The sequence below is a fragment of the Danio aesculapii genome, chromosome 20 (genome assembly GCF_903798145.1).
Source record: "Danio aesculapii chromosome 20, fDanAes4.1, whole genome shotgun sequence".
Lineage (NCBI taxonomy): Eukaryota > Metazoa > Chordata > Actinopteri > Cypriniformes > Danionidae > Danio > Danio aesculapii.
The window spans coordinates 42,787,122-42,808,032 of NC_079454.1; the positions used below are offsets into that span (position 1 = coordinate 42,787,122).

At 36.2% G+C, this 20,911-nt stretch overlaps 1 protein-coding gene across 1 annotated transcript in view; it reads right to left on the bottom strand.

The window, feature by feature from the left end:
- slc35f1 (solute carrier family 35 member F1) overlaps positions 1-20,911 on the bottom strand; it is a 212,501-nt gene that overhangs the window by 68,574 nt on the left and 123,016 nt on the right. Inside the window, exon 3 of the mRNA XM_056445616.1 lies at positions 3,533-3,660. Coding sequence (XP_056301591.1) covers positions 3,533-3,660 — 128 coding nt within the window. The remainder of the gene's footprint in view (positions 1-3,532; positions 3,661-20,911) is intronic.

The window sequence follows — 20,911 nt, forward strand, 5'->3', positions numbered from 1 at the left end:
ACTGTCTTTCCCAATGTCTCAATGCATACACACACTTCTAAACATGTGTAATGGAGTATAATAAAACAGGGATTCTCAACCGGTGGGCTGCAAGATAGCTTAAAATTACCTTAAATATTATACTATAATTATTTCATTTCATTATTAAACATGTTATATACAAATAATCTAAGTAATGGCATTTCCCTTTTTCTATAATTAATTCGCCTACTTCAGACTGCAAAAACAGCCTCACTGTTAAATACAGACATAACACTGGCTTAAACTTCCAACCGCTGCACGCCAACTAGGACTACATTCTCAGTTGCTTAAGTAAAACGTCATGCAAATGTAACGGTAACCATGATCAGAGTTATAATAACCAGCTTGTGTGTGCCCTCTTAATGTGAACACTTTAAAATATCTGCATAGTTCTCCACATTAATGTCAAACGAGTGTTTATAATGAGCCGCTTTTAACCCTATAGGAGGATTTAACGAGACTCGTTGGTGTTTTTAGTAGTGAACAGCTGTTCACTGTTCCTGTCAGCGAAGACCAATACGCTTATTTCACATGGCCGCCATTTTAAAACATGAAAGCGAGGCTGTGGTGGGAAGAAACCTGGAAGTATAGGATCAGCACTGTAAACATTGCAACAACATGCTGTGAACTACAAACCTCCAGGAACCTCCGATTTCAAAATGCAGATATGGTATAAACATCACTTTAATACTATTCAGTTCAGTTTAATTTAAACAATAAAAAAATATTAGACATCAAACAACATCACAATCTCTTAAAGAGTGTCTTCCTAGGCTTCAGTTCATGGCACCAGGTAAACAGCATGGGGGCTTTCCTGCTTCAGCCTGTGTAATGGGATAAAACTATGCAGTCATCTGTAGTACGCCCTAGCGTTGTCCCGGTGCTGAGGTTTTAAAATTGTCCATTTCCTGCTAACATTTAAGCATCGCTGAGCACGTTCTTAAATACCGCTGATTTACCATACTATTCACCAGTGCTCAACAGAAATGATTGTGATTGGCCGTGAAGGTCATCAGTTCACCGTTTTTCACCAAGTACAAACACAGATACATGGACTCTGGAGTGTTTAAAGCTGAAAAGATCTGTCGATTCATCAAGCGGATCGCTCGTCTGTGTTTGCAGTTGGCAAACATCAGTGAAGTGCGGTAAACTGATGACCTTCACGGCCAATCACAGCCATTTCTGTTGAGCACCGGTGAACATTATGTCAAATCAGCGGTGTTGAGTTCAATAGTGCCAAAAATATTAGTGGTGAAATTGACGTTTTTTTATATCAGAACCTAAATTTTGCATTGTGACAAGTCTAATATAGTGAAAGAATCAGTTCATTAACTTGAGTTTGATAAATGGAATCTAAACCATGTGTTTGGGAAAGAAAACGTCAGCTAACTAACAGCTAGCTAATATCCAGCTACAAACCTAAACGCCGTCAGATTGATGCGTTTAAACATATTTAAAGTGTTGTTAATGTTTTTACATTTCTTTGTTTATTTTTAAAGGATATGAATAGTCAGAAATGGACATTAAGATTGAAGGGGCGCTTCGTTCACTAATGCAGAAACCAACAGACACGACAGCCCCCCCCCCCCCCCCCATTTATCAGAGAGAGAACATTCCAAATTAAAAAGAGAATGGGTAGGTCAAGTGTTTAATTCATTATTTGGAGATAACAAGAAAAGAGGAGTAGCGATCCTATTAAGTAAAGCGGTGTGCTATAATTATGAACAAATATTTCAAGATAAGGATGATCGTTATGTTATGGTGATTGGATCAATTGGAGGTGTAAAGATAATAATTATAAACATTTATGCTCCAAATGAAGATTTTCTTTAAAAAAAAACAGCAGCACTTGTGGCAGATAAAAGTGAGGCGATTTTGATTATGGGAGGGGATTTTAATTCTGTATTGAATTCTAAACTGGATAGATCACCAATTAAATAAAACTTCCCTCTAAAACTTCCAAAGAAATTACAAACCTGATGAATGAAATGGGACTAGTGGATGTTTGGTGATTTTTACATCCTAAGGAAAGAGACTTTACATTTTTGTCAGAGGTGCACGGAAGCTACTCAAGGATAGACTATTTTTGTATCCCAAAAGCAGATATATTTAAAGTAAAAGAGTGTACAATTGAACCAGCCACCATTTCAGACCACCATCCAGTTATTATGAAAAAAAAATTATAATTTTACATTGGGTGGAAGAAGGTTCTCCAAAGGTGGCTCAGTGAATTCAGAGACTTAAACGGGTCTATGTAAAGGATAAAATGACTGCATGTCTACAAATGAAGACGGATATTTTTCTGAAGAGGTGGAAAATTATTACGACATATTTTTTTAGATATGTATTTGCAGTTTTTGTTTTTGAGAATCCACCAGAGGCCGCTGTATATGCTTTTTCAGATCTCAAATTTCTCTCGAGAGTGTCTTCTGACTGACTGACTGACCCACCCTACTTCCCTAAACCCAACCAATAGTGTTTTCAAAAGCACCAATTGACCTGCCCACCCACTTCCCTAAACTCAACTGCAGTGTTTTAAAAATCAATCCAGAAAAATATTAAATAAAATCTGTTTTCAGATTTTACCACATTCTCACCCTGTTATTTACTTGTTTATTTTATTTTTTGGCTTCTGGTTCTGATCCTACTAGCTGTGCTTCACAGCATTCACTCTACCAAAACTCACCAACCATCTGGGTCACAGCACCAAAAAAGCAGGATTCAAAGCAGTTTTTCCAAAATAGGAAGCAGACATGCTAACAAAATTGCTAAAGAATTCCTAGTAGAGTGGCTAATGTGCTTCTTGAGGTCACGGGAGTGAGGTTTACTCACACAGATCCTACAAGCTACCTGTGGAATTTCACGCGATTGTGAATGATTTACACAATGATTTATCATAGAGTGCTTTCACACCTACAGGTTGATTGTTTTGTTCTAAAACAGGGATTCAAGTTGTTACAATGTTGTTTTTTGTTCTTGGTTCGTTTCGCATTCACGCTGCAAAGTTTCTAAACGGCATAGTTAAAACAAGTCACATGTGGGCGAACTCTTCTCACATTGGAGTTTGGTTTATTTTCCGGGATTCCGCTCAGCTGTCACACGTCACTATTTTAATTTATGACAATAAGAAATAAGACATTATAAGTGAAAAGGTGCACTTTATATTTGAATGGTGACACCCACAGACATAGCCATCACCAAATATAAATCAGAGGTAAGAATTTCTCAAACATAGCCTCATTCAGTTGTCAAGGGTTGTAAAATATATATCGGTTCTTACAAAAACGTCAATAACAGTGACAGAAGTGAAGAACAAATCTTGTTAGAAACCAGGCTCAGCCGGTGCGACATATCTACTCTGGACAAAATATAAACATTGTCTCAACAAACCTAAAATTTTAGCTAAATGCTATCTGACCACAAGAACAACATTTACGGGACAGTCATGTCATGCCTAAAACAGCTGCCTGGAGGCATTACAAATATGGTCTCTGAGTGAACAGTGTCCTACCTGAACGCTGGTCAGTGTGGTGTACTGGTAGGCTTTGATGACCAGGTAATTGGCCTCTATATCGATCAATCCCAGAATCATGTACTTCCACCATCGTCTTTTCAATATTGCCAAGAGATTCTCCTCTCCTGCGGGGAAAAAAACAGTCGATTCACTTATTAAAAGACTAATAATATGAGTGTGTACAGATAGTCTGCTGAGGTAAAATTCATTTCACACAATCGATACAAACTTATATGAACACACTGTTTGGGGGAAAGAATCATTCGGCTGGAATGGTTTGATGTCATGAGGTTAATGGCAGCTAATCAAATGAACCAAGTGGTTAAATGCGTTTTAAACAACCAGAAGATAATCATCTTCTTTTGCTGATGTTCAATCCTATAAATACTGAACCAATTTCTTGGAGGATGGGAGTGAATTTCTTTTTTTAATACATATAAAATAGTTAATAAGTTATTTGAAATTGTAATATTATTTCACTAGGCAGCTCGGTGGTGCAGTGGGTAGCGCTGCCGCCTCACAGCAAGAAGGTCGCTGGTTTGAGCCTCGACTGGGTCAGTTGGCATTTCTGTGTGGAGTTTGCATGTTCTCTCCGTGTTCGCGTGGGTACCCCTGATTAATAACTAATAACTAGGGACTAAGCTGAAAAGAAAATGAATGAATTAATATTATTTCATTAGTTATTCTACTACTTTGAGTGTTAGTGTTATATGTTTAAACGGTTGGTTTTGAAGTCATGAAGTTAAAGGCAAGTTGAATGTGATTTAAACAACCAGAAGATAACCCAGGATCATCTTCTTTTGCTGATATTCAATCCTATAAATACTGAATAATTTTCTTGGAGGACGGAGTGAATTATTTATTTTAAAATCATATAAAATCAACAAAGACTCATTCTGAAAATGTAGCCCTAAATAGATCCCGAATTACGTAGCCAGAAGTACGTATGGCTGCATTTCATCTGCATTGCATGCAGTATGATGCCGGTCCTTTTCACGCTTACCAGCTGACCGCTACCAGTTTGTCCGGTAGTTCGACATGTACGTTGGCGGTTCAAGTCTGATGAAGAAGGGTTCCAGAAAGCAGGTAAGACAAAAACAGAAGCCAAAAAAATAAAATAAACAAGTTAATAGCGGGGTGAGAATGTGGAAAAATCTGAAAACGTGGTAAAAATCAGGGGGCTTTTCTTTTTCTGGATTACTTTAAATGAGAACAGCAGGGGCGAATGGCACTTGTGGGAAAAATTTGAGATCTGAAAAAGTGTACAGAGCGGCCTCTGGTTGATTCATGAAAACAAAAACTGCAAAAAAAAAAAAAAAAACATACCTCCTAGGACGTATTTTGCTCTTTTCAGAAATGTATATAGAGGTGCATTTTCAAAATGAGCCTGGGTTGTATAAAATAGTTATCACGTTATTTTAACTTGTAATATTATGTCACTACTTATTCTCTTACTTTAGAGCAGGGGTGTCAAAGTCAATTCCTGGAGGGCTGGAGCCCTGCAAAGTTTAGTTCCAGCCCTGCTTCAACACACCTATCTGTAGGTATCAAACAAGCCTAACGCACTCAATTAGTTTGATCAGGGGTGTTTTTATTTATAGTTGAAACTAAACTGTGCAGAACTGTGGCTCTTCAGGAACTGGCTTTAAAACATGTGCTTTAGAGGGTTAGTGTTATACAGTGGTATTGAACATGTCACGATTTTTCCCTGAAAACATATTTCTAAACGTGCCGTTGACTTAAAATTTTCCCTGGATGTTGGTAACAACCAAAGAAATCCATATATGCAAAGAACATAAATCTAATTCGTTTACAAATGAAGCTATGCGTAATAAAATAAAATGACGCAGAGAAAAAATATTGAACACATTAAGAAAGGGAGCTGTAGAAAGGCAGTGAGCAGCTGCTGAAATCTCTCAGTAGTTCTTCAGCAACTCTCTGCCCTTCGTCACTGTAAATTAATATTAGCTGCTTCAGTCCAACATCTATTTGGATGATGGAGATGAAACCAGGGTGGACATTTCAGCAAAACAATGATCCAAAACACAGCAAAGGAAACTCTCAAATGCTTTCAGAGAAAGAAAATCAAGCTGCAGAATGGCCCAGCCAATCACCTGACTTGAATCCAATATAAAATACAAATTAAAGATCATATTTGATAGACGAGACCCAAAGAACCATCAAATTTTTTTACACACTGTTGAAGTCTATGAAAAACTCACACCTGAGCAACGCATTTGACTTCATTCTCATATGAGAGCCGTCTTAAAGCTGCCATCACCAAAAAAGCCTTTTATATAAAGTTTTAAATACGTTCAATAGTTTAGTACTTTCTCCTTGTTGTTATTACACATAACATTTTTGTTCTGTTTGATTTTTCTGTTTGTTTTGTTTGGGTTTTTACCAAAATCTGGTTCAATTCCATGCCAACAGCTCCTGTAGAAATATTATTCTCAGGAAAAAATATAACGTGCTCAGTACTAATTTCCCCCACTGTATGTTTAAGTTGTATTGTAATTTCATTTTAAATTCCAAACAACTCAGGTAAAACACTTTCTACAATGCACATTTACTAGATTTATGATGCATGGCAGGGCACAAAAAAATGAAGTAAAATACAAAAATACTAAAGAAAAGTCTAAATAAATAAATAAATAAATTGAGTTTGTCTATTTCCAGTGGACTAAAGATTAATCAAAAAGAGGTCTACAGGTTTTTTATTGGAGCACAGGGATTCTACCGATCCAAGCATGAAAAATATAATACAGTAGTCAGTTTCTTTTCTCCACAGAGGTTTTATTAAAATACTGCAGTAATCTCTTGGCACAGCAAAGCTGCGTGTGAAATAAATATGAATTTTCAATAGGATCACAACAGCAGAAGCAATGTAGGTAATAAAGCAAGATCAAGAGAACTTGGAAACCAAAGCCTTTGCAGACTTCTAAACTACTTTCCCATTATGCAAATTATTTCAGGTGAAGAAAAGGGGAAATCCAATCACTCACTTTCTCTTAACGTTCTCGTTTTGATTTTCTACATGAACAGATGTGAACAATCCCTGCAACAAACATTCATTCATTCATATTCCTTCAGCTTAGTCCCTTTATTCATCAGGGATCACCACAGCAGCATGAACCACCAATTATTCCAGCTTACTGTATGTTTTACACAGTTATTGCCCTTCCAGCTGCAACCCAGTACTGGGAAACACCCATACGCACACTACGGGCAGTTTAGTTTATTCAGTTCACCTATAGCGCATGTGTTTGGACTTTTGAGCACAGGAGAAAACTCACACCAACACGGAGAGAACTTGCAAACTCCACACAGAAATGCCAACTGACCCAGCTGGGACTCGAACCAGTGATCTTCCTGCTGTTTAATGACAGTGCTAACCACTGAGCCACTGTGTCGCCCAGCAATAAACAGCATATTTCATATTCTGACACAATATTAGTTTTCCTCAACTTTTTCATAGTTTGAACCCTCTCTGTTAAACCACTAGTGTTTTTTCTGTAAGTCCTTAAAGATGAATCGATTCATGAATCCTTTTCAAGATTTCAAAGCTCTCAGGCAGGTGTGCTTCCAACAAACAAACTAAAGATAATTGCTCTAATCTAATCAAACACAAACAAATGCTTTGTTCTTGCAGCATGTCTTGAATTTCACACTCTGAAACTTAATTAGCAGATGAAAGTTGAGGGCAACTGGTAAAGTCACGAGGAAATCTGTTGACTGAGGAAAAAAAAATTCTGAACAAGCTGCTCGTATTTAAGCGGGAACATAAAGCATACACAGGTAAATTCTGCAACCAAATTCTGACAACAAAAAAATGAAACGTATTATTAAGACTTAAACAGATGGTGGATGGTGGGTTTATGGATTGGATGGATGGATGGATGGATGGATGGACGGATGGACGGATGGATTGATGGACAGGCAGATGGATGGATGGACGGGCAGATGGATGGCTAGATGAATGGTGGTTGCATGGGTAAATTGGTGGATGAATGGCAGTTGCATGGTTGGATGGATGGATGGATGGATGGATGCATGGATGGATGAACAGACGGACAGGCAGATGGATGGACGGGAAGATGGATGGATAGATAAATGGTGGTTGCATGGGTGAATGGTAGATAAACGGCAGTTGCTTTGTTGGATTGATGGATGGATGGATGCATGCATGGATAGATGGCTTGCATGGGTGGATGAATGGCAGTTGCATAAATGGATGGATGGATGGATGTGAGTGTATAGATGTATAGATGGATGAATGAATAAATGGATGGATGGATGGATGGATGAAAGGATGAATGAATGCTGGGCGCATGGATAGATGAATGGTGAGTGCATAGATGTATAGATGGAGGATGGATGAATGGGAATATAATTGAATGAAATGGATGGATGGATGGATGTCAGTGTATGGATGTATAGATGGATGGATGGACGGATGGACGGATGGATTGATGGACAGGCAGATGGATGGATGGACGGGCAGATGGATGGCTAGATGAATGGTGGTTGCATGGGTAAATTGGTGGATGAATGGCAGTTGCATGGTTGGATGGATGAATGGATGGATGGATGCATGGATGGATGAACAGACGGACAGGCAGATGGATGGACGGGAAGATGGATGGATAGATAAATGGTGGTTGCATGGGTGAATGGGTAGATAAACGGCAGTTGCTTTGTTGGATTGATGGATGGATGGATGCATGCATGGATAGATGGCTTGCATGGGTGGATGAATGGCAGTTGCATAGATGGATGGATAGATGGATGTGAGTGGATAGATGTATAGATGCATGAATGGATAAATGGATGGATGGATGGATGGATGGATGGATGAAAGGATGAATGAATGCTGGGCGCATGGATAGATGAATGGTGAGTGCATAGATGTATAGATGGAGGATGGATGAATGGGAATATAATTGAATCAAATGGATGGATGGATGGATGGATGGATAGATGTCAGTGTATGGATGTATAGATGGATGGATGGACGGATGGATGAATGGATGAATGGATGGTGGGCGCATGGATGGATGAATGGTGAGTGCATGGATGTATAGATGGAGGGAGGGTGTTTAGTCAGGAGGATGGATGGATGGATGGATATATTGATGGGTGGATGGATGGAAAATAATGGAATGAATAGATGGATGGATGGAAGAACAAAGTGGGTGGATGGATGGATGGATGGATGAACAAAGTAGTTGGATGGATGGATGGATGGATGAACAAAGTAGTTGGATAGATGGATGGATGGATGGATGAACAAAGTAGTTGGATGGATGGACGGATGGATGAACAAAGCAGTTGGATGGACAGACGGATGGATGGATGGATGGATGGATGGATGGATGGATGGATGGATTGATGGACAGGCAGACGGATGGATGGATGAATGGTGGTTGCATGGGTGAATTGGTGGATGAATGGCAGTTGTATGGTTGGATGGATGAATGGATGCATGGATGGATGGATGAACAAATGGACAAGCAGATGGATGGACGGGCAGATGGATGGATAGATAAATGGTGGTTGCATGGGTAAATGGGTGGATGAATGGCAGTTGCATGGTGGGATTGATGGATGGATGGATGGATGCATGGATAGATGGCTTGCATGGGTAGATGAATGGCAGTTGCATAGATGGATGGATAAATGGATGTTAGAGTATTGATGTATAGATGGATGTATAGATGGATGAATGGATGGATGGATGAAAGGATGAATGAATGCTGGGCGCATGGATAGATGAATGGTGAGTGCATAGATGTATAGATGGAGGATGGATGAATGGGAATTAAAAAATGGGAACAAAAAAATTAAACGTATTATTAAGACTTAAACAGATGGTGGATGGTGCGTTTATGGATTGGATGGATGGATGGATGGATGGATAGATGGATGGATGGATGGACGGATGGACGGATGGATTGATGGACAGGCAGATGGATGGAAGGACGGGCAGATGGATGGCTAGAGAATGGTGGTTGCATGGGTAAATTGGTGGATGAATGGCAGTTGCATGTTTGGATGGATGGATGGATGCATGGATGGATGGATGAACAGACGGACAGGCAGATGGATGGACGGGAAGATGGATGGATAGATAAATGGTGGTTGCATGGGTGAATGGGTAGATAAACGGCAGTTGCTTTGTTGGATTGATGGATGGATGGATGCATGCATGGATAGATGGCTTGCATGGGTGGATGAATGGCAGTTGCATAGATGGATGGATAGATGGATGTGAGTGTATAGATGTATAGATGGATGAATGGATGAATGGATGGATGGATGGATGGATGGATGAAAGGATGAATGAATGCTGGCCCACCATCCATCCATATTCATTATACTCTGCTTCAACACAGGCTGTCAGTTTATGATCGTTCTTTCTGTTCAGTTTCTAATGAAATCAATGAAAGGTAACTAAGCCTTTAAATTTGACTGATTAAATGGTTTCAAAGAATAAAAAGAAAGAAAAAGGACATTTTAATTAATGAGATTTTCATGAGAAAGTGAAATGGAGATATTGCTGAACAGTTCACATAACAGACATCAAATCCTTTTACAAACCTGTAAACATTTTACATTTAGGTTATAGTAATTGGAGATTTTTATGACATTGGTTAATGCCTCTACTGATGTCAGATATGATGGCCAGGAGAAAAGTCATTATAAACGATTTTATATGATAACATTAACAGAGCAGACAAGCACTGGAACAATGAAAGAAGCAACAGGTGTCAAATGATCTATCCAAAAATAGAAATGTACCCAAAAACAAAATATAATTTCCACACTTTAAGTAAAAATACTGCTCACTGAAAAATATACTCACATAAAATATGGTTTAAAAAAAGAATCTTCAGTTAACTGATTCTCATTTTAAACTAGTATCAAGTGATTTATAAAAATAAACCCAACTATAATTTAAATAAAACATCATATAAAATGTATAGGTTCATTGAAAAAAAAATACAAATTACAAATTTGATAACTAAACTGTAAAAATAAAGAAAATAGAAAAATAATTAAATAAAAACACTAACATTTCAGTAAGTATTACTGGAAAATAGTATCTCACTACACTATTCCACACACTGAAACAAAAATACTAACGCTACTGTTACTGTAAGCTCCAAAAAAGACCAAAACCATCAAGAAATCCCAGTAACATATCCTAATAAACAAGTTCATTAAAATGTATTTTAACATAAAATGAAATATTACACAGAATGATCCCAAACTTAATGCTAACTTTTAATAAAGCTAAAATTTACTACCACCTGACTAGCACTGGGTTGGAACCTTTGCCTTCAGAACTGCCTAAATCCATCATGGCATAGATTTAACAAGGTCCTGGAAATATTCCTCTGAGATTTTGGTCCATATTGACATGATAGCATCACGCAGATGCAGTTGCTACAGATTTGTCGACATCCATGATACGAATCTCCCGTTCCACCACATTCCAAAGGTGCTCTATTGGATTGAGCTCTTGTGACTGTGGAGGCCATTTGAATACAGTGAACCCATTGTCATGTTTAGGCAACCTGTCGGAGATGATTTGCGCTTTTTGACATTGTGTGTTATTCTACTGAAAGTAGCCATCAGAAGATGGGTACACTGTGCTCATAAAGGGATGGACATAGTCAGCAACAATACTCAGGTAGGCTGTGGTGTTGACATGATGCTTCTTGTGGTACTAATAGACCCAAAGTGTGCCAAGAAAATATCTACCATTACACCACCACCACCACCAGCCTAAACCTTTGATACAAGGCAAGATGGATCCAAGCTTTCATGTTGCTGACACCAAATTCTGACCCTATCATCTAAATGTCGCAGCAGAAATAGACTCCACAGACCAGGCAATGTTTCTCCAATCTACTATTGTAAAATTTTGGTTAGCCTGTGTGAATTGTTGCCTCAGTTTCCTGCTCTTAACTGACGCTGCCATGTGATTGACTGATGTATTAACAAGCAGTTGGACAGGTGTAAACAGGCCGGTGAGTATATATATATATATATATATATATATATATATATATATATATATATATATATATATATATATATATATAAATATTTAAATATTAATAAAATGATAAAAGCATCTCAACAATACTTCCACATAAGTAACTGTTAAGCTCCAAACATAAAAACCATAAAGATAATCAATAATAATCTTGCAAAAAAAAACAATTATTATATAAAGGATTTTGTGCTACTGGCTGAAGATCTACTCCTAAATATATAATTTAATTCATGACTTCTCAGCATATTGTGTGTGTGTGTGTGTGCGTGTGTGTGTGTGTGTGTGTGTGTGTGTGTGTGTGTGTGTGTTTTACAGTGCAAAAGTATATAATGGCAGAGTTTGTACTCTCAGCCTCATTAGGACATCTGACACTGAGCTGGTTTACATCATTATGCATATCTGTTTGCTCTTAAATCATATTTTCTGCTGTACCTCCCACTGCTGCGGAGGTTAATGGTGTGACAGAGATGCCATCATCACAGAGCTTGTTACAGGGACTGACCGCAGAGAACCTGCTGCTCTAACAACAAGGAGAAAATGACTCCTAAAGATGGGTCATACAGTGTAATAATCCCATTGCTGGAGAGCACTGACAAATCCCACTGAGTTTCTGAAGATAGAGCTGTCCACAGTTCCTAATATACTGCTGCTAGAGCACATCTGTACACATGTGTACAAAAAATATATATTCATACATGTATACAGCTGAAGACAACATTTTAACTAATTTATTTTGCTGTTGCCATGATGAATATTTTATCAGTTAGTTTAAAAGATACTAGTATTCAGCATAAAGTGCCATGTAAAGGCTTAACTATGTTAATTTGGCTAACAAGGCATGTTAGATTAATGAGGCAAGTGGTTTAGACTAAAAAAATACAGTGAAGGAAATGAGCACTGAACACATCATGTTTTCCCTGGAATAAAATTTCTGAAGAAGCTGTTGACATTGAATTGAACCAGATTTTGTTAAAAACACAAACAATACAAACATAAAAATAAAACAAAACAAAAAAATCTGAAGAATTACAATTAGATTTTCTTTCTCTGAAACCCTTTAAGAGTTTCCTTTGCTGTGTTTTGGATTATTGTCTTGCTGAAATGTCCACCCTGGTTTCATCTTTATCATCCTGCTAATGTAGATGTTGGACTGAAGCATCTAATATTAATTTACAATGAGGAAGGGCAGAGAGTTGCTGAAGAACTACTGAGAGATTTCAGCTGCTGTCTGGGCTTTCACTGCCTTTCTACACCTCACTTTTTTCATGTGTTCAATACTTTTCCCATGCGTCATTTCATTTTATTACACAGAACTTCATTTGTAAACTAATTAGATTTGTTTCTTTGCATGCTGAATATGGATTACTTTGGTTTTTACCAAAATCCAGGGAAAATTCCAAGTCAATAGCACCTTTAGAAATATATTTTCTGAGAAAAATGGGGATGTGTTGAATACTTGTTTCCCCTACTGTATTTTTTATTTCAGCCAAACTAATTGAAATAAGACTTTTTTTCAGAAGGAAAATATAATGAAACATACTGTGGAAAAATGTTTTGCTCTTAAATAATTTTGTATTTTGTAACTGTGTATGCATATATACAGTAGTTAACATTTGAAATGGATCCATACCTTTCATTAAAGTTGTCCTAAAACAATTGAACAAAAGCCACTTTTATCTTAAGACAATTATGAAAAACATTTTTGATCCACTTCAAATGTTAACAATTGTATATTATTATTATTATTATTATTATTATTATTATTATTATTATTATTATTATTATTATTATTATTATTATTATTATTATTATTATTATTCAAATGCTTTGCTAGGAATAAAATAAAACTAATTTAACAAACTAATTATAGATAACTATGCACTATATAGATTGAAAGTGACCTTTTATTTAGTTCTGGTAAAAAAATTTAAATAAAATAAAAATCTGTTTTTATGCATATGCCCTCTCCAAAAACAAACAAATAAATAAAAAAAAAAACTCACTTCATAATTTCACCTCATTTCACTTTTTACTAATTCAATTATTGAACTAATCAGCAAAAATCAATGATATACAATAAAATATATATTTATATTTGTATTGATGTTTCCACTAGGAACATCAATAGAAACTTTTCATTAGAAAAAGGTTCTTTACAATATTAAAGACTAATAAAAAATTGTTTCTTTTTAGGACTCTTCACTAAAAGGTTCTTCAGGGAAACAAAAATGATTGCTCTCTGAGATCACTGTGAAAGCCCCTTTTGAACCTTTATTTTTAGCAGTGCAGAGACAGGCCAGAGACAGAGAGTAAGAAGCAGCAGCCCGACTGTGGCACTGCTAATAAAGAACCATTTCATGTGCTTATAGGAGATTTCTGGAGGAGAACAGGAGGATGAGGCTCTTCTGAGAATTTCTGATACACTGTGGGCCTTATCAAATACCTGGTGCAATGCAGTGACCGGGTACAATGCAAGTGATTTTTACTAGTTTCTGCCATGTTTGTGCTGATCTGAAAAGGAGATGTTCTAAGGCGCAATGTTGGTGCGTTTCTATTTGAAGGTAACTGGATTAGACCAACTAAAAGCTTGTCTAAAATCAATGGAGAAGGTTATATATATATATATATATATATATATATATATATATATATATATATATATATATATATATATATATATATATATATATATATATAATTTCTGTGTGGAGTTTGCATGTTCTCCCCGTGTTCGCGTTGGTTTCCTCCGGGAATCTTTAGCATAAGGGTAATGTAGTCACATGTACTCTGGAAGCATTAAACCAGAGAGAGTTTACCAACTTGTCTTTCTTGCTCACGATTTGTAATGTTGCAATATGTATTTGAATAATGATGGTTGGTTCCTTTAATTGAAAGCTCAAATTTAATTATCATGATTTGTTATAGCTCTCCATGTTCGCGTGGGTTTCCTCCGGGTGCTCTGGTTTCCCCCACAGTCCAAAGACATGTGGTACAGGTGAATTGGGTAAGCTAAATTGTCCGTAGTGTATGTGTGTGAATGAGAGTGTATGGGTGTTTCCTAGTGATGGGTTGCAGCTGAAAGAGCATCTGCTGCATAAAACATGTGCTCGATAAGTTGGTGGTTCATTCCACTGTGGCGACCCCAGATTAATAAAGGAACTAAGCTAAAAAAGAAAATGAATGAATGAACTATTGTCTACATAAACTTTAAAAAACGCTACCTCCTCCCATGCCTTCTTCACCTCAGGGGACTTTGGTGTAATCTGACTTGTTTCAATGATGGTCTGTGCAATTTAACCTTGTACACGAGCAGATCACTTTCCTCGCTAATGAAGGGACTAGTTTTTCTGCTTACAAAGTTTGCCATGTAAACAGCAACTTACTCTTAAAGGGAATGGGAGATGAGATACTGATTGGTTTAACGCATGTGTATCCTGTCGGTCCTACATCACCCATTCACTCTGAGCTGGGATCGAATCTGCAATTTTTTGCATAGAAGTCGAATCCTCTAAAGAGGAGGCTAAAGACCGCAGCTAATAGCGGTTGTCACTAGACCACCTCTTGAGATCAGGGAAATTAGGTTTACATGCACAGCACTTCACTAGCAGACCTCCATTACATTATTAAACCCCAAACAAACCTCACTCTCATCCGGGTCATGGCACCAGTATAACCCTAAGCTCCTTCACCACCGACTCGCTCTGAGCCGGGATTGAACTGGTAATTCTTTGCATGAAGGAGAATGCTCTAAAGGCTAAAAGTGAGATTAACCTGCACAGCGCTTAACTAGCTGGTTTCTGTCACACACGTTATGCCCCAAAACACACCCATAACTCATCAAGAGAATAAGGACAACCCTTTTAGAACATGCGCTGGGTGCGCCAACCATTTTTTAGACCAGTGGTTCCCATCTCCAGTTCTCAGGCCACCCCGCCGTGAACATTTTCTATGTCCTAACATTATCAGCTTATTAACAGTGAGATCAATGTACTGAGTGTCAAAGTGTGTCAAATACGAGAGACATATAAAAAGTACAAGGTAGGGGTCCTGAGAATTGGAATTGGGAAAGTTTTGTGATACCCAGTTTAGTTACGAAAGCAGTCATGTCGACTGGAGAGACGCAAGCTGCAGGTCAGGCTGGCTAACCATTTATACATATAAAACTTTTATACATGTTTTACACCAGTGTTTCATTGATCATGGGTGAGTCCCCTTGTTTGTTATCCTTTTTGATCCAGATTGATGTTCTGATTATTGTTATTTTCCTGTCTATGGAATCATATGTCTCATGAATTTCCATGTGCATCACAAGTGAAAGTGGATGTTATCAACCCCAAACCATCTCATTTTGGACTCTGAAGTCTGAACTGGAAATTTATTTTGATTTATAGTATGATACAACCGGTAGACGGTCATTCTAATTGCTTACAACAGTATATTTAATTCATCATTATCAATATAATCCATAATTACTCAATGTATATTCATTTAGATCTTAATTATTACGTTTGTTTGTATAATTTACTGACATTGGTGTAGAAAATAATCCCCCGTGACTTGGTTTCTTCCAGTCACCCCTGCCATCTCACAACAAATGGACTATGCCAAAATTCACCCCAGAGTGAGGTGAAAGTGTAGCGGGAAGAACAATTGCTAGAGTACAGTTATGTGGTGAATTTTGGCATAATCCATGTCTCGAAAGTTGGCAGGGGTGACTGGAAGAAACCAAGTCCAGGGGGATTATTTTCTACAATTGGCAATTGTTCCCCTTTGTATTTTTTTTGTCTAATAGATCACATGCTTTTATTGACATATTAGCTTGATTTGAAACTTAAAAAACTGGAAAACCACTGCTTTAGACCATGCTCTTAAATTAATAATAATAATAATAATAATAATAATAATAATAATAACAATAATAATAATAATAATAATAATAATAATAATAATAATAATAATAATAATAATAATAACAATTTCTTAAATTTTATATCACACTTTTCTGGACACTAAAAGCAGTTTATACATTAGGGGGAACCTCCTCATCCACCACCAGTGTGCAGCATCCACCTGGATGACGCGATGGCAGCCCTATTGTGCCAGACCACACACCACACACCAGCTGATTGGTGGAGAGGAGACAGAGTGATGAAGCCAATTATGATATGGGGATGGTTAGGAGGCCATGATGGACAGTGGTAAGTGGGCAAATTTGGCCAGGCCCCGGCATAAAACCCCTACTCTTTTTCGAAGGACATCCTGGGATTTTTAACGACCACAGAGAGTCAGGGCCTCGGTTTAACGTCTCTTCCAAAATTATTAAAACAGAGCACACAGGAGTTTTTATACTGTTATAAAATATGTGTAACTCATGAAATATGCTTTAAAACTGCTCTTTAACTCGTGATGAGAAACCTTCAAATGGCACTAAACAGTAACCTCAAAAATGAGAAAATTAGGCTGTTGTCTAATTTTGATCTCCACTGTTTTATGTGTATACACACATACAGTAAGTAATAAATCAGTCTCCATTTGATGTGTAACTCTCTCATAATGACATCACAGTGAATGGTTGTTGCTAGTAGTCAGTAACTCCAATGTAAAGCCTAAATCCCTGAGGTTCAGCATCAACACGCAGCGCATTAGTCAAAACAAAACCACCATCCTCAAGAGAACATGGGGCACTTATGATAAAAGCAGCTGTAAAATCAATGAATAATGCAGATATTCTCAGCGCAGCTACAGTTACTAGAACTAACATGATCCCTCCAGAGACTAAACAACCCTTCCAGATACTCATGATCTGTTTTTTTTTTATTGCAAACAAAGTAGAATAATAACTGGATCAAACGCAAGTGTATATGAGAGAATGTAGACTTCAGAGAAGAATAAATTAATTAATGCACATTATCCACAAGTTCATTCATTCATTCATTCATTTTCCTTTGGCTTAATCTCTTTATGAATAAAATATATTGTGGAAAATACTGTTAAAATATCATTTTTCTGCTAATCAGCTCTTGAAAAAGAATTAAAGAGTGAATAATTTTGCCTTCAATTGTATATGCGTGTGTGGTCATGAAAGGCCTCAGTTACACTCAACAGTGTTCGAGGAGGATCCACACATACGTCCCATTATCATGTGGACACAGTTTATCGACTATCCGTCCTCGCGATAGAGTCGAGGCGTTGTAGAAATGCAAACAATAAATCTCTGGGCTTCAGTCCTGCCAACTCTACACTTCTAATCAGCATGTCAGAGAGAAGTGGTGGATACAGACGGCCAATAAAGAAGCTTTCAGAGCGGATCATCAACGCGGAGGACAAATCACTGACCTCACACATTACACAGCAATAATAGCACTCGATGTGGGTGGAGATAATGAAGAAGGTGTGATGGAGATCGACTGCAAACACAAAGCGGAGGACAGATTTACTCCGGTAAAGTGTGTTGTGCACTTCAGTTGTGTAAGAACGGACAATTTCAAGTATTTCAATAGGGTGTTTAATGCATTAAGGTTTAAAGTAATGGAATCCAGACATGCATTATTGTAATGGTTAATGTCGGATGACAAAATAATAAGAAGGGATGTACATTTAATAAATAATGTTAAAAATATTCTTAATATTTTTATATATTCTTAATTCCAGCTTTGGAATTCACTTCCTCCTGATCCTCGTAATTTAGACTCTCTTTCACAATTTAACTCCAAACTCAAAACACATGTTTAGAACAGCTTATTCACTTGTTAAGTGGTGACGTGTTGATGATGTTAGATCACACTCTCCATGCCAGATAAATACGATCCAGCCTTGGACGCCAGATCTTGTCAGGAAATGTCAGTTTCTCTAGGTATTTGGACAACAAGTCAGCAGAGTTTCCAAAACCCAAACCTGTTAACCAGTATTCAACTGAATTAACAGTCTACTATTAATATAGGCGTTCACGATGGAAGGAAGCCAGAGAAGAGCAGAAGCAGGAGACGAAGTGATGATAATAAAGAGCAGAGTATATTTAATAACCATAGTTGCATGTGTTTCAGTGCATACTTCGTCTGACCAGGATAAATCCAACAAGTGTTATTATACCACAAGCAATAGCAATAGAAAATTACTGCTTCACAACATTGTCCAGAGACAATACAGACCTTGAAATGGAGACATTCTCTTATCTTTTACTCATGAAAACAAGTTTCACTTGAATCCACAGTCATAAGGTTATAACACTATGGAAAAATGGAAATAATAATGAAGCAATAATTATATTAAAATAATATAAAATAAAAATAAAAAACATAATAAAATGACAAATAATCAATAATAATAATCAAATAATTAACTACTGATCAATAAAATGATATAATGATAATTATATAAATGACTTATCATCATATAATTAAATAAAATAATTAAATAAAGAATAAATGAATAAAAACAAATGAAAATAAAACACAACACAAATGAATGGTTTTTTTCTTGAAACAACACACACAAGTTTGCTACAAGGATTCTCAGATCCTTAGTTAGATTCTTCAGTGACATGTAATACTGTTTCCGGGTCCAAGCCGCCACTTATTTGAATTGAGAAAATATTCGTTTATGACCGCTTTTTAGTCAGATCACACTTTAAAGTGAATTTTATATAAAGTCATAGTGTACACAACAATCTCTGGGCTTGCTGCATCACAAATACCAACATTTTTACAATTTATCACTTTCTGGCCATCAGATATTAGGCATGGATATATACATTGCGATCGTGATTTTCGAAAGTATTACAGCGCCTTGTAAATGTTTATTTTTGTCATTTGATGAGTCTCCCCATACAGTTTGATATATCACTTGGACCTGGAAGCCGCTTCGCGTGACGTCACACTTAACAAGTGGATTCTCTTTAACCCGACTGCATATTTTAATCATCTGTATTGTATTCTATTGACTTTTATTGTGTTTTAATTTGAACTGATTGTTCTAGCTGTCCTGTAAGGTGACCTTGAGTGTCAAGAAAGGCGCCATTAAATCAAATGCATTATTATTATTATTATTATAATAAAAAATTTTACATAAGTGCAATTTGTTTGCAAGAACCTACAATTTCAGAAGTATTTCAACAGGGCGTTTAATGCTATTAAAATGCATCACAAGGTTAAAGTAATGCGATTCAGGCATAATTTATCGTAAAACAGTTCATGTTGGATAAAAAAAAAATCACAAGTAGGGATGTACACATAAAAATAATGTTTAAAATATTACTAAAATGGTTATATATCCTGAAAATTATTGCATACTTGTAATTTGTTTGCAATAACTTACAGATTCCCAAGTATTTTAACAGGGCGATTTTAATTTGCTTATTGCAATTAAAATGCATCATAAGGTTAAAGTAATAAAATCAAGGCTTAATTTATCACAAAACAGATCATGTTGGATGAAAAAATTATTAGTAGGGATGTACACTTAATAAATAATGTTTAAAATATTCTTAAAATTGTTATATATTCTGAAACTTATAAATATAATTTGTTTGCAAGAACTTACAATTTCAGAAGTATTTCATCAGGGTTTTTAATACTATTAAAATGCATCATTAGGTTAACGTAATGAAATTCAGGATCAATTTATCGTATAACAGTTAATGCTGCATGGAAAAATCATGAACACTTTATAAATAATGTTTAAAATATTCTTAAAATTGTAGTATATTCTGAAAATTATTACATAAGTACGATTTGTTTTCAAGAACTTACAATATCAGAACTATTTCAACAGGAGGCTTAATGCTATTAAAATGCATCATAAGGTTAAAGTAATGGAATCCAGACGTAATTTATTGTAATTTATTGTTCATGCCAGCTGAAAAAAATCATACTGTAAGTTGGGATGTACACATAATAAATAATGTTTAAACATTCTGAAAATTGTTATATATTCTGAACTTACAATTTCAGAAGTATATCGACAGGGTGTTTTAATGCATCACAAGGTTAAAGTAATGAAATCCAGGAATAATTCATCATAAAACAGTTTTTTTCGGACGAAAAAAAATCATAATTTGCACTTAATAAATATTGTTTAAAATATTTTTCAAATGATTATATATTCAGAAAATTATTACATACGTGCAATTTGTTTGCATGAACAATTTCAGAAGTATTTCAACAGGGTGTTTAAATGCATCATTTGGTTAAAGTGATGGAAACCAGGCATAATTTATTATAAAAAAACAGTTAATGTTGGATGAAAAAAATCATAAGTAGGGATGTACACTTAATAAATAATGTTTAAAAAATTCTTAAAATTGTTATAAATTC